This window comes from Mus musculus, chromosome 7, assembly GCF_000001635.26.
Source record: "Mus musculus strain C57BL/6J chromosome 7, GRCm38.p6 C57BL/6J".
Lineage (NCBI taxonomy): Eukaryota > Metazoa > Chordata > Mammalia > Rodentia > Muridae > Mus > Mus musculus.
Genome location: NC_000073.6, coordinates 49,351,855 through 49,364,274, shown reverse-complemented (window position 1 = coordinate 49,364,274; position 12,420 = coordinate 49,351,855). Strand labels below are relative to the sequence as shown.

General features: G+C 48.6%; 1 protein-coding gene across 21 annotated transcripts in view; it reads right to left on the bottom strand.

Moving 5' to 3' along the window:
- Nav2 (neuron navigator 2) overlaps positions 1 to 12,420 on the bottom strand; it is a 651,028-nt gene that overhangs the window by 245,816 nt on the left and 392,792 nt on the right. For all 21 annotated transcript variants that reach the window (XM_006541297.4, XM_006541300.4, NM_001111016.1 and 18 more), the window contains one exon: positions 2,060 to 2,177. In XM_006541297.4, the coding sequence (XP_006541360.1) occupies positions 2,060 to 2,177 (118 nt within the window). The remainder of the gene's footprint in view (positions 1 to 2,059; positions 2,178 to 12,420) is intronic.

Genomic DNA, 12,420 nt, shown 5'->3' with positions numbered 1-12,420 from the left:
TTGTACACACCCAATGCTAACAAGCATACACACACAGGGGAGAGGGGAGTGGGAAATAGAGGTAACAGAAGCAGAGTGAGGAAGGAGCCTGTGAGGCATGGAGCAAGGCAGAGAAAGACTCCTCAGTATTATCCTTTTCCATTTTCTCTCTTACTGATAGATGAAACTGGGGGGGGGGGGGGCGGGCTCCCAGCAGAATCACACCCCTAGATATGCTTCAAGGAGGCTCAGGGCCAGCCACAAGCCTGCTGACAGGACCTCAAAGCTCAGATCAGGCACAGGTCAGAACTTCAACAAAGATGAAGGCAAGGTGGAAGCATAGCCTCCAAGGCTGTGAGCCTAGCCCAGCCCTCTCTCCATCCCCAGCGAGCCACAGAGGTGCGCCAAGGTAAGAAGTCTCACATAGGCTCCTGGGCCTCATGGAGCCTCCCTTTCCCCATTGGCAAAATGGGAAATCTACTACCCACTTCCTAGGGGCAGAGGAATCTAAATGAGCAAAGCTTCTCAAAGACTGTGGCGTGTGCAGTGATGAAGAGCAGAAGGAAGGGGGGGGGGCGGGATTGAAGGAGAAGTAGCACAACTCCGTTTAGGTGTCCTCCCATGAGGTACGTGGTGGTACCTACGCCTAGTACAGTCCTCTCCCCAAGGGTGGGCAGAACCTGCAACTCCGACATTACGTAAGAGAGTTCGTCTCACTGGGACGACTGCTCCTGAGCTGGTGCTGAAGGGTCAGGATTCCTATACGGCAAGAAGCTCTAAGAGCAGCTGCTCAGAGGTGAGGGTCATCTCCAGCTGGTTGCCAGCAAGACTCAGCACGCAGAGTCCCCCAGTGACGAGGACATGAGTTCCACCAGTAACCGAAGCAAGCATGAACGCCAACCCTTTCCCAGCGAGACCCTACATGAGGATGCGGGCCTCGAACATGATCAGGGCCTGACCTAGGTGATGTGTGGAAGCTGTGAGATAATAAAAGCATGTTTTAAATGGCTGCCTTTGTGGCAGGAGCAAAGCAGTCATGGAAGAAGGGGAAAGAAGAAATCAGTCTCAGAAATCAATGGCAAGGTAGAGGGGAACCTTCTTTCTCTGTCAGCCGCAATCCCCACTTTCAGCCTAGGCCCCACTGCTTGCGTTTCTGTGGGTCTCCCTGCAGAACACTAGCACGGCTTAACCTCTGAAATCCACTCACTTCTCCTGGCTGAAAGGAAAGCGGCTTTTGCACAATAAGTGGAGGAGCTGGGGCCCGGTCCTTGTCCTGGACCTTCTTCTCTGGCATTAGCGGGCTGCTACAGTTGACAATGGCAACCATCAACTGGATAATGTACACCAACAGATCTCCACAGCTCTGACTCTCAGACAGGGCTGCATACCAGAGACAGTGAAATGGCCAGGATCCACCCACTGGTCCACCCACCCCTCCCAGCTCAGGTCTAAGGCGCAAATATCCCAATGGCTCAAGCTCTTTTGCCCTGGTATTAAAACCAGAAACCACCAGAGACCATCTCTGGAGCCTTTGATTTCCTCAGCCCCTGTCAGAGTTGGCAGGATTAAACAGCCCTGTGTTCTCTTTTCCTTTTTGAAGCATGCCCAAAGTCTTCTAAAAAGAACTATGCGAGTTAAGGAAAGAGAGTCAGGCAGGAGGCAGGACACAGGTAGAGAGTCCATCTCAAAGCCCCAGTTTCCCGCTCTGGCCCTGGGATGGCTAAGGCAGCTCTGCCATGACTTTTCTTCTTTTGAGAGCATGGGCTGGCCTTAAACTTACTATGTAGCCGAGAATGGCCTTGACTGGCTGATCCTGCCTCCAGATTGTGAATCATCATACTGGGTTTATACAGTACTGGGGACGGAACCTGGGGCTTGCATTCTAGTTGAGCATTCTACACCCACAGCCCTGCTGAGTTTTAATGGAAACAGTTCTAAACTGCTGGGCTCCTCACAATCAGAATCAAAAGGAAGTCAAGAGGATGGGCGACATGTCTGGTAGAGACGTCAGGGTTCGCATTCCCTGGGCTGCCTCTGCTGTACCTCACTAGCTAGCTCCCAGAGGGAAAGATGGGCTTACCTACAACCTGGATGATCTGGGCCAGGAGCACGCCATCGGTCACATCTTGCTGGAGGTCCTTGATGAGGCGTTTGTGGCCGGATTTAGCGAGGTAATGATTGGCCCAATCCGTGTAGATCTACAAAGAAAGCACACAGGCAACTTCAGGAATCTGGGCAGAGCCCACTTCAGGGTCAGAGGCAACTGCTGGGACCTATGCTTGGGTACCCCAGTCACTTTCCTGCAGGCACTGGCAAGGGAGCTGCCAGAACCATTAATATTCAGTGCATTGTGCTGGCTAGGCATTCAGCTAGCTTGCAACGGTCCAGTCTACTGAGAAAACTGTGAAAGAAAAGCTAAAAAGAGCGTCAAAACATGCACAGACCTGAATAGGCCAGGGGACAAGGAACTAATAGTTTGTCCAGACGGCTTTGAGACGCTGCAGCTCTGAACACAAGTGAGGCCTCTCCTAGCCCGTCACAGCTTTTTCACTTTATGGAGAAAACGTATGGGGAGTTTGCCACCCAATAGGCATCTTTGGATGGGCCATTTAAGGCAAAGAGGGCTATTGAGTGGGCAGAGTTCTCAAGAGCCTGGCTCCCTTGTAAAGCAGCCAAGAGGGAAGCACAGAGTCCTGCTATCACACACGTGGAAGTAGAGCTAACTATGGCCTCGCCATCATTGAAATTTTAACTAGGTTAATTAAAAGCCAGCCACCATTTTTACTGTCAAGATTCTACAAATAGGGAGCCGGTGAAATGGCTCAGTGGTTAAGAACAATGGCTGCTCTTCCAGAGGTTCTGAGTTCAATTCTCAGCTACCACCTAGTGGCTCACAATCATCTCTAATGGGGTCTGACGCCCTCTTCTGTCATGCAGGCATACATGCAAATACAGCACTCATATACATTAAATCAATCAATCAATCTAAAAAGAGAGAGAGAGAGAGAGAATCTACAAATAAAACCTAGCCAATTCTAATACATGTTGTGGGACCTCTTTCCCTAGAGAGACAAATGTTTTAAACTTTATAAAGGACCAGCTACAAACGGATGATTGTACCAAGGTCTAACTTGGGGAACTGATGAATTTATTTCTTAGGGAGAACTGGTAACCTCCAAGCTGCCACAACTCTGAAATGGCTCGTCCCAGCACGATGACCACTTGCCGCAAAGATGGCCTTTCTCCTTCAATGATCTTTCCAGAGACTATAGACTTTAGCACCTCCCTTGGTCCAGGGACACACAGGAAAATCATGGCAGAATTATATACAACTGGCCCATACAAGGTATAGGAGTGGGAAAGGCTGAAATCTTAGGGGAGGCTCCAAAGAGCCTCTCCACCCACGCTTTCTAAGGGCAACTGTCTGGCAAGCACTGAAGAGGAGGGTAGCTGCTGTGCCCAGGGAGCGCTCTACATCTTTAAATATATCAGTGTGCATAGCAGCCCAGCAGGCAGGAGCTGGGTGATCCGTGGGAGAGCAGATTCCTTGGGGAACTCAGCACATCTGCTCTTCTAAATCACAGACTCATTAGAGCAAAAGATTATTTCCTTCTAAGTGGGAAAGCAGAGAAAACTCACCCAAAACCCAGAAAAGACCCCCTCCCAAAACATTTCCCAGTTGATTTAGAGAGGGAGGACTATATCTATTTCTGAGCTTGTATGGGAATGTGAGGTGGGGGATGGTCGCACTCAAAAGAAAGGACGACACCCCTTCAATGGGTCAGAAGCAATTGGTTTTACATCCAAACCAAGCCTTTTCCAGTCACCGTTGGGCCTGCCCCAGAATTCACAAAGATCACAGAGCATAATTTCAACTGGCCTTGGCCTCTTTCCTCCATCCTTTGCCTGAAGGAATCTTTCTTTGTGGGGTACAACTTTTGTGGATAGGCAGTATCTCCGGCTGCTAAACCCTGGGGGCAGTGAGGCCTTCGTCCCCAGAAGTGATAAGACTGCACACTCTGGTTCAGAGGTGAGAGAAGCCACTTCTTCCTCTACTGATCACTAAGCCCTCCAACTTCCATTGTGAAGACCCATACACATGCTAGAGGCCCATGGGAACTTTCCCTTTAACAGCCTGGGTACCAGATCTTACATCCATGTTCCACTCCTCCCCAGACTGGCAATCTACCCAAGACCAGAGAGCTGAGAGAGAGAGAGAGTGTGTTAGTTAGGTCTTTCATAGCTAAGGCTGGACTTGAACTGTCGTCTATGTAGCCAAGGATGACCTTGAACTTCTGGTCCTCCTGCCTCCACTAGCTCAGTGGTGAGATGGCAAGTGTGCAGCACTATTCGGGGTGTTACATGGTTCTGGGATCTCATACATGCCGGGCAAGCCCTTAACCAGCTCAGCTCTATTCCCAGCTCATCTTCAATTCGTATAATTCAGTCCAATAAATTCAGAGAAGGCTAAGGGATCGAAATACCATAGCGGCAGTTAAGATGGGCAAACTAAAATTTAAGCAGAGAATATTTCTGAGAATATTTCTCTCCCTCCCCTCCCCTCCCCTCCCTCCCCTCTCCTCCCCTCCCTTCCCTTCCCTTCCCTTCCTTTCTTTCTTCTTGGTTTTTCGAGACAGGGTTTCTCTGTATAGCCCTGGCTGTTCTGGAACTCACTTTGTAGACCAGGCTGGCCTCGAACTCAGAAATCTGCCTGCCTCTGCCTCCCGAGTGCTGGGATTAAAGGTGTGCATCACCACGCCCGGCAGAATATTTCTTATCTGTGAGATGAAACCTGCATGTATGTTTCTTAGCTATGATGATACTGAATCAGCCAACGCATTTGAAGGCAAGTTTTTTTTTTTTTTTAAATCTTTGAGACAGGGTTTCCCTAAATAGCCCTGGGTGTCATGGAACTCACTATGCAGGCCAAGATTGCCTTGAGCTCACAGAGACCCACCTGCTTCTGTCTCTCAAGTGCTGGGAGTGCAGGAGTGTACCAAGATGCCCAGCTGAAGGCAGGTTCCTAACCCAGAACTGGAGTGTAACCAACATCAGCCAGGGCAATGCAAGGTCTGCTACACTTGAAGCCTCCCCTAACCATGCTAAATATATGGACTCATCTGATCCTCGTCATTGCAGTGGTCACTTGTCAGCAGAGAAAACAGAAGCGTAGAAGGATAAATACTGCATTCAATGCCACAGTAAGCTGCAGAGCCAATAAGGGGAGCCCAAACTGAGTTTTCTAGATTCCCCAACACATTCTTCAACACTGTTTCTCTGAATAAAGTCTATATGTTAGGTTATCCATCCCCCCCCATGACATCCTATAGGCTCATTTCTCTAGTTAGTTAGGCTGAAATAATTCAAATTTAAAGAAAGATCAAGACCCAAGGCTAGCTCCACCTTGTTATCTGAATACCATTGGGTAAATCACCCACGCAGTAAGTTGCCCAACCTTTCTGGGCTTCCTTCTGTTTATTTACCAGAACTGAAACCTTGAGCTGGACCCCAGATAAGTCCTTCTTCTACGTTGATTTCTCTCAAGTATTTTGTCATAGTGGTGGAAAGCTGACCTGCACACTTCCCAGTCAAGGGCAGCGCCCATAGGAATCTCTCAAAACCCAGAGGCATCTCACCAGCCATGTGGGAGGGACCACAGGAACATACAGAAATATAAAGCCATGTGCCCAAGGACTCAGCTGAGTGAGAAGCAGAACTCGGGTCAGGACTCTAATAAGTGACCCACTTTGTCCCTCCCTAGGTAGCTATCATACTTTAAAGTAGGCAGGCTGTTTACACATTCCACCTGGAAGCCAGGATTAAGCCACCTTCTTTCCAAGTGTGCATATACACCTCTGCACACATATATGCATACATACATGCATATACTCTTCCCAGAATGACCTCAACCCTCAAAGAGTGGGAGGCAGTGTATGTTTATATATGTAGCTGATATATGTAGCTGTCTTCAGACATATCAGAAGAGGACATCAGATACCATTACATATGGTTGTGAGCCACCATGCAGTTGCTGGGAATTGAACTCAGGACCTCTGGAAGAGCAGTCAGTGCTCTTTAAGCGCTGAGCCATCTCTCCAGCCCCAAGGCCACATCTCTTAATCCTTCCCAAACCTAGTTTTCCTAACTAGGGGCCAAGCATTCAAGCATGAGCCATTCTCTTTCAGGCCGCCACACTCAGCCTCACCATCCATAAGAGGGGGACAATATCAAACACATTATTAGGTGGTGCTGGCAAGCTGTGGCCTGGACTAATGCCAGCTGGGCACCTGTTTCTGTTAGGAAAGTTCGTGGGACACAGCCACATCCTTTTGTGGTCTCTGGCCACTTTTCATGCCACTAAAGCAACGCTGAACAGTTGTGACAGAAATCTTTGGCCCATAAGACCTCAAATATTTGAATCTGATTCTTTTGAAAAGTTTGCCAGTCTGTGCTCCAAAGAGCAAGTGCAACGACACGCCTGCACCACGCAAGCACTCAGCAGCCATCACTGCCATCCACCCCAGGAGTACTCATCAGTTCTCCGGTCTCTTCACTGCTGCGGCTTGCCCCGCGCGGGGGCTCCCTGGCTCAACTCCAGGGACTGCCCTCCATAGAATTACTCTTCGTTTCCAGATCCAACCCTCGAGTTCCCACTACCAGATGTGGGCAACCACCAGATCTGGCCCAGCTTCTGGCACATGGGCAGGAGGCCATTATGTGCCTGCTGGGTCAAGCTGAGTGGAGAGTGGAATGAGAAAGAGTGCGATTGATGACCCATGAAAACTAAGGATATGGGTCCTTGATGAGTCTTCATACCAGAGGAAAGGTGGGGGCGGGGCGGGGGCGGGGGCGGGGGCAGGGGCGAGAGTAATGGTTCAGAGATTAAGAGCATTGGCTGCTCTTCCAGAGGATGGGGTAGTGTTGGGGGGCATTCAATTCCCAGCATCCACATACTGACTTAGAACCATCTGCTACTTAACTCCAGTTCCAGGGAATCCAACCCTCTCTTCTGGCCTCTGTAGACACTGTATGTAAATGGTACATGGACAGGCAAAAAAACCACGCAGCCACATTTTTTTTAAAAGTGGTTTGTTTGTTTTTTAAAAGAGAGAGTGGGTCTGGAGAGATGGCTCAGCGGTTAAGAGCACTGATTGCTCTTCCAGAAGCCCTGAGTTCAATTCCCAGCAACCACATGGTGGCTCACAACCATCTATATTGGGATCTGACACCCTCTTCTGAAGTGTCTGAAGACAGCTGCAGTGTACTCCCATACATAAAATAAACAATTGTTTAGAGAGAGAGAGAAAGAGAAGGGGGTAAGGGGAGGGGAAGGGAGGCTGGAAATAATGGTTATTCTTGCCACCTTGACTATATCTAGAATTAACTAAAACCCAAGTGACGGGGTACACCTGTGAGGGGTTTTTCTTGATTGAATCTCTTGAAGTGGGAAGTCCACCCTAAATCCGGATCTTCTGCAGTGAGAAAAGATCCACCTTCGATCTGAGTCACAGCTCCTGGCGGCAGTCTATACAAAGGATGTGGAAGAAGGAAGGGCTCGCCCTTTGTCTGCTTGCCCTCACTTTCACTGCAAATTCATTCCTTCACTGGCACACTGAAGACTGGCTGAGACATCCAGCCTTGTGGATTGAATGACTGTTGAATTCTTCTACTTTCCATTGGGAGACAGCCGTTGTAAATTCTATGTATGTATGTATGTATAGACTGATAGATTCATTCTATCAGTTGCGTTTCTCCAGAGAACCCTGACTAATAGAGCAGGGAAATTAATTATCTCATTCAAGCATAATCGTTAGGACCATCTAGCATGGATCCCTGATAATTTGGAATTTCCCTTCCTCTCCCACTTCCAGCTCTTGACTTTGGAAGATGTGAACCACACAAAACCACTCAGGTTTAGTTTTAAACTCAGTGGCCACAGGCCATGGTAAATGTAGTCATAAACTCAATCCTGTATCCTTCCCGTGATGTTTCGGTCAATCACAAGTTAACACAGACTTTCCAAGGGTCACTATGCTGGCTGGCTGGCTACTTTTTATGTCCACTTGACACAGTTGGAGTCATCTGAGAAGAGGTAACCTCAATTGAGAAAACGCATCTATAGGACCTGGCTGTAGGCAGACAAGCCTGCCAGAGCCTTTTCTTGGTTAGTGATGGAAGTGGGAGGGCCCAGACCATTGTGGATGGGGCCATCCTGGGGTGCTGGTCCTGGGTTCTATAAGAAAGCAGGCTGAGCAAGCAATGGGGAGCAAGCCAGTAAACAGCAGCCCTCCATGGCCTCTGCATCAGTTCCTGCATCCAGGTTTCTGTCTTGTTTGAATTCCTTCCCTAACTTCCTTCAACAGTGAACAGTGATGTGGAAGCATAAGCAAAATAAATCTTTTCCTCCCCAAACTGCTTCATTGTGTTTCATCATGGCAGTAGAGACCCTGACTATTCACTGGAGATCTATTCCTTAGGTTCAGCAACTCTACAACAAATTCTCAAGGTAGGGTGAAAGCCAGAGACTTTTTGGGTAGCCAAAAGCATGTCTCCAAGGCTCTCATTCCCCCAAATTATGGGGACTTGGGGGCCACTGCTGCTTTTTGTAGACACATAATGATCCTCATTTTGCCCCAAGAGGGGACCTATGAATTTTTAACAACACAGTTTTAGTGGGGGGAAAAAAACAACAACAAAAATCCCCAGTTGGATTTCAAATCCTCAAACCAGTTCAAGTCAAAAAGGTCTCAGGTCAGTTTCAGACTGGTGCCCAAGCAGGCATCGCTAACCCTGATTTTCCCCTGTATCCACAGCCTCTTTGCTATGCAGGTAATGTTTCTAGAGAAGCTGCTGTCAAAGACAATAGGAGGAGGAAAGGGGGGGGGGGAAGGAAGGTCAGGCAGTAAATGTGACTTATTACAGACCCTGGCAGGATTCCAGAGCGCCAAGTTTGCTTGCCTCTCACTCCACAACAGTCTCTGTCATTAGAGTTGAAAGCCAAAGGGGAGACTTTTGACAATTGGTGGGAATAAAGGATCTGATTACCAGATGATGCTGGCACTGTGCTGATCAAGGCGGATAATAATGTCTCCAAGTCTAGCCCTCAGTTAGTGAGGCTGTTCTGTAATGAGGAATCACACCACAGGAAAAACCGTACCAGCAGAACTAGAATGAAGGGATAGAAAGCAGGCCAGAAACACAGGCTGGGACTTCAGGCAGAAGGAGGGTACCAAGAGAGCCACTCCCGGGGAAGCTAGAGTAAGAGGTGTCTTGAAAGGAAATACGAACAGGGAGACTGGTGGCAAAGCAGTCATTTGGCATCAGCAATAGCTTCTCGTGTTCACTGTAAAGGATGCTACTGTCTGTCTTTGAGCCAAGACTTTGGTCATGCCATCAAGATAACATCTTTCCTTTGCCTGAGCACTGTGCAGTCAGTCAGATGTCTTCGCTCTGATTACCCAGTGCTACAAAAGTGATACTGTACCAGCAGATGGGGTGTTTTCACTTTGTTTTGTTTTGTTTTGTTGGTTTGTATTTTACTATAGCAAGGTCAGTGCATCCTCAATAGACGCTAGCTTGAAGAAAAATAGAAATGCACATTTGGAACCTGGGATAAGGATTACATGTTCTGCATCACCAGCCAAACGGAGAGAGAGGCTCAGCACAGAGGGGAAATCTTCTGTGTGGGGTTGCAGAGTCAGAACACAAGCTTTGCTCCTCCCCCATTGTCTGTTAGAGTCCACTTCTGCCCAGAGCACCCCAGTGCCCACCTGGAGGGCACTGACCCTCTCTCCGCTCCCATCCTAGGCATGCAATTCATCACTCTAGCCCCATAAAGGTGATGCATGCAGCCTCTGGGGTACGCGTGGATCAGGCTGAGCTACGTTTAGCCTTCCCAGTTGTGTGTCACTTGATGGATCTCATCCCCTGTGGACCTCAGTGTCCCTCACAGTGCAATGACACACAGGTGCCTTAGACACAAGGTGATATCACATATGTAACCAGCTAACGCAGTGTCAGTTCCTGGTACAACGTATTAAATACAAAGCTGTTCTTAATATTCAAGTTAAAACATTGAGTTTTAGAGAAAATGTCAGAAAGAGGCCACTCTCTTCAGAGCCTCACATTTTTAGCTATTTAATTGGCAATCTTTCCAAACAGATTTCATTGAGAACTGTAACACAGCCAGCTTTTAACTGCCACTAATTTCCTTTTCTTGGCAACCCAGGGGCATCACTCTGAACACAAGGCCACTGTGGTGTGCTCAAGGATGTTCCTAGGACCCGCTTAAAAGACTTACAGTCTTTGAACATCGTGTATCCATAGCAACCTGGGAGGTAGAAGCATCCCAGCAGTGGGGAGGCAGAAGCAGGAAGACAATTTGAGCCTAGCCTGGGCTACATAGTAGCCTATCTCAAAAAAGAGCAATTACTGTTTAATTTCTTGACATGGCGTGTCCTCAAAGAAAACACACAGATGGGGAGACCCTGTGACCATTTGTGCTGATTTCAAGTGAGAAAGGCTTGGCTCCTTTAGCAAGGGGACCCCCACCAAAAAGCTGGGCCACAGAAACAATGAGATTGTCATTGGCTTCTCTGTAGCCAACACCCCCCAACACACACACACACACACACACACACACACACACACACACACACTTGAGCACAGGTACAGCCTCTGCTCCTGGGGTACACTTTGAATGGAGCCATCACATAGCATGGACAAGGATCTCTGGACTCAGAAGAAGGCAGTAGGTATAGAGGGCCCCATGTATACCCACTGCTCTGTACGCCTCACTTCTAAAGGGACTTGCATGCAAACACAGAGGGAGCCACGGGAGTGGCATGGCTCTTTGTTGATATCAACTTTAGTCTCCCCACACACACCCCACCCCCACCTCCCGCAAGCTGGGCTTCACCTGAGTATGAAAGCAATCTGTTTAGTGCATCTATGCCTCAGAGCATTCAGCAAACACTTCCTGAACACCTCACCTGTTCAGGATGCTGCTCTGATTGTTGTATGCAATGCTAATTGAACACATCTTCCAGAGTCAAGCCATGAGGTTTCAAACATGCCTCAACCTCTTCCTGGCCAGGCGATCCTCCATAATGTAGTTAAACTAACTAAGCCTCAGTTTCCTTACCTGCAAAATGGGTTGCCTCGCTATTTGGGTTCCTGTGAGGTCATAAGACCATGTACTGGTTCCTGGTATAGGCTGACTGTGCTCTCTATGAGCAGGAGGGGAGCAGGTGACACAACACGAGGACATTTGGGAAACCAGGGATTCCTTTGTTCTCATCTTGCCTTGGAGCAAGATGTATCGCTTTTCTCAAACTGACATACTAAGGAAGAACTTGTAATAGTTTATTGACTTTACTGATAACTCTACTTGTTGGTATTCTGTCTGGACTCCACCCCCACAGTTACCTGGCAATAGCCAGGTAGGCCTGGCCCACTATAAAAGGGGCTGCTTGCCCCCTCCTCACACTGTGGCCTCTCTTACTCTCTTGCCTCTTGCCCCCTTGCTCCCCTTCTCTCCCCATCCCCCTCCCCCCCCCTCCACATGGTCATGGCTGGCCTCTACTTCTCTACTCATTCCTTTTCTGTCTCTACTACCCTCTTAACTCCCCTCCTCATGCCCTACATAAACTCTATTCTATGCTATATAGTCATGTCGCTGGTCCCTCAGGGTCCCGCCAAGGCACCCCCTTCCTCCACACCCCTTTAGAATATATCTTAACAGTGCTTTATTTTTTTATGATCACAATACTACTGATTTGGAATCATCTAGGAAGGCTCGCCCTGGATGTGGGCAACACACAACACCATCCTGTGGACTGGAGTTTCAGACTGAATAAAAAGGAGAAACAGAGGAATCAGACTGAGTGCAGCACCCATCTCCCCTGGCTCCCCGCTGTGGGTATGAGGTGACCAGCTACCCACACCCTGACCAGCACAACTTCCCATGAAAACGCACGTCAAAGGAAACCTTCCTTTCAAGTTGCTTTTTGTCTGGTATCTGGTTGCACAGATGTGAAAAACTACTCGTACAAAAGTCAAAGGTTTCCCCAGTTTGGAAGAGAGTGGGCAGCGTTTGCCAGGACTGGCGGTAGCCCCAAGGGCATTGCACTGTTTGTGAGGGGCTCAGACTGAATCCACGAGCTGCAGGGGGTCACGTGTCACAGCAGTGTGGGAAAAGTCACCGTGAGGCTGTGAGAAGGGCTGGTTGAACAATAGCCACCACAGTGCCACCAGACCCTGGGAAAGGGGCTGGACACTTGTCACGGGTACTGACAGACCTACCTGCACAGGGACGCTGACACTTTCCCATGTTGCCAAGGGATAAAGCAAACATAATTTCACAACAGTATTGGGAAAACCAAAATAAATATGCCAATATAACACGTGCCACCTTTGCAGGGCTGGGCTGGGGTAAACCTC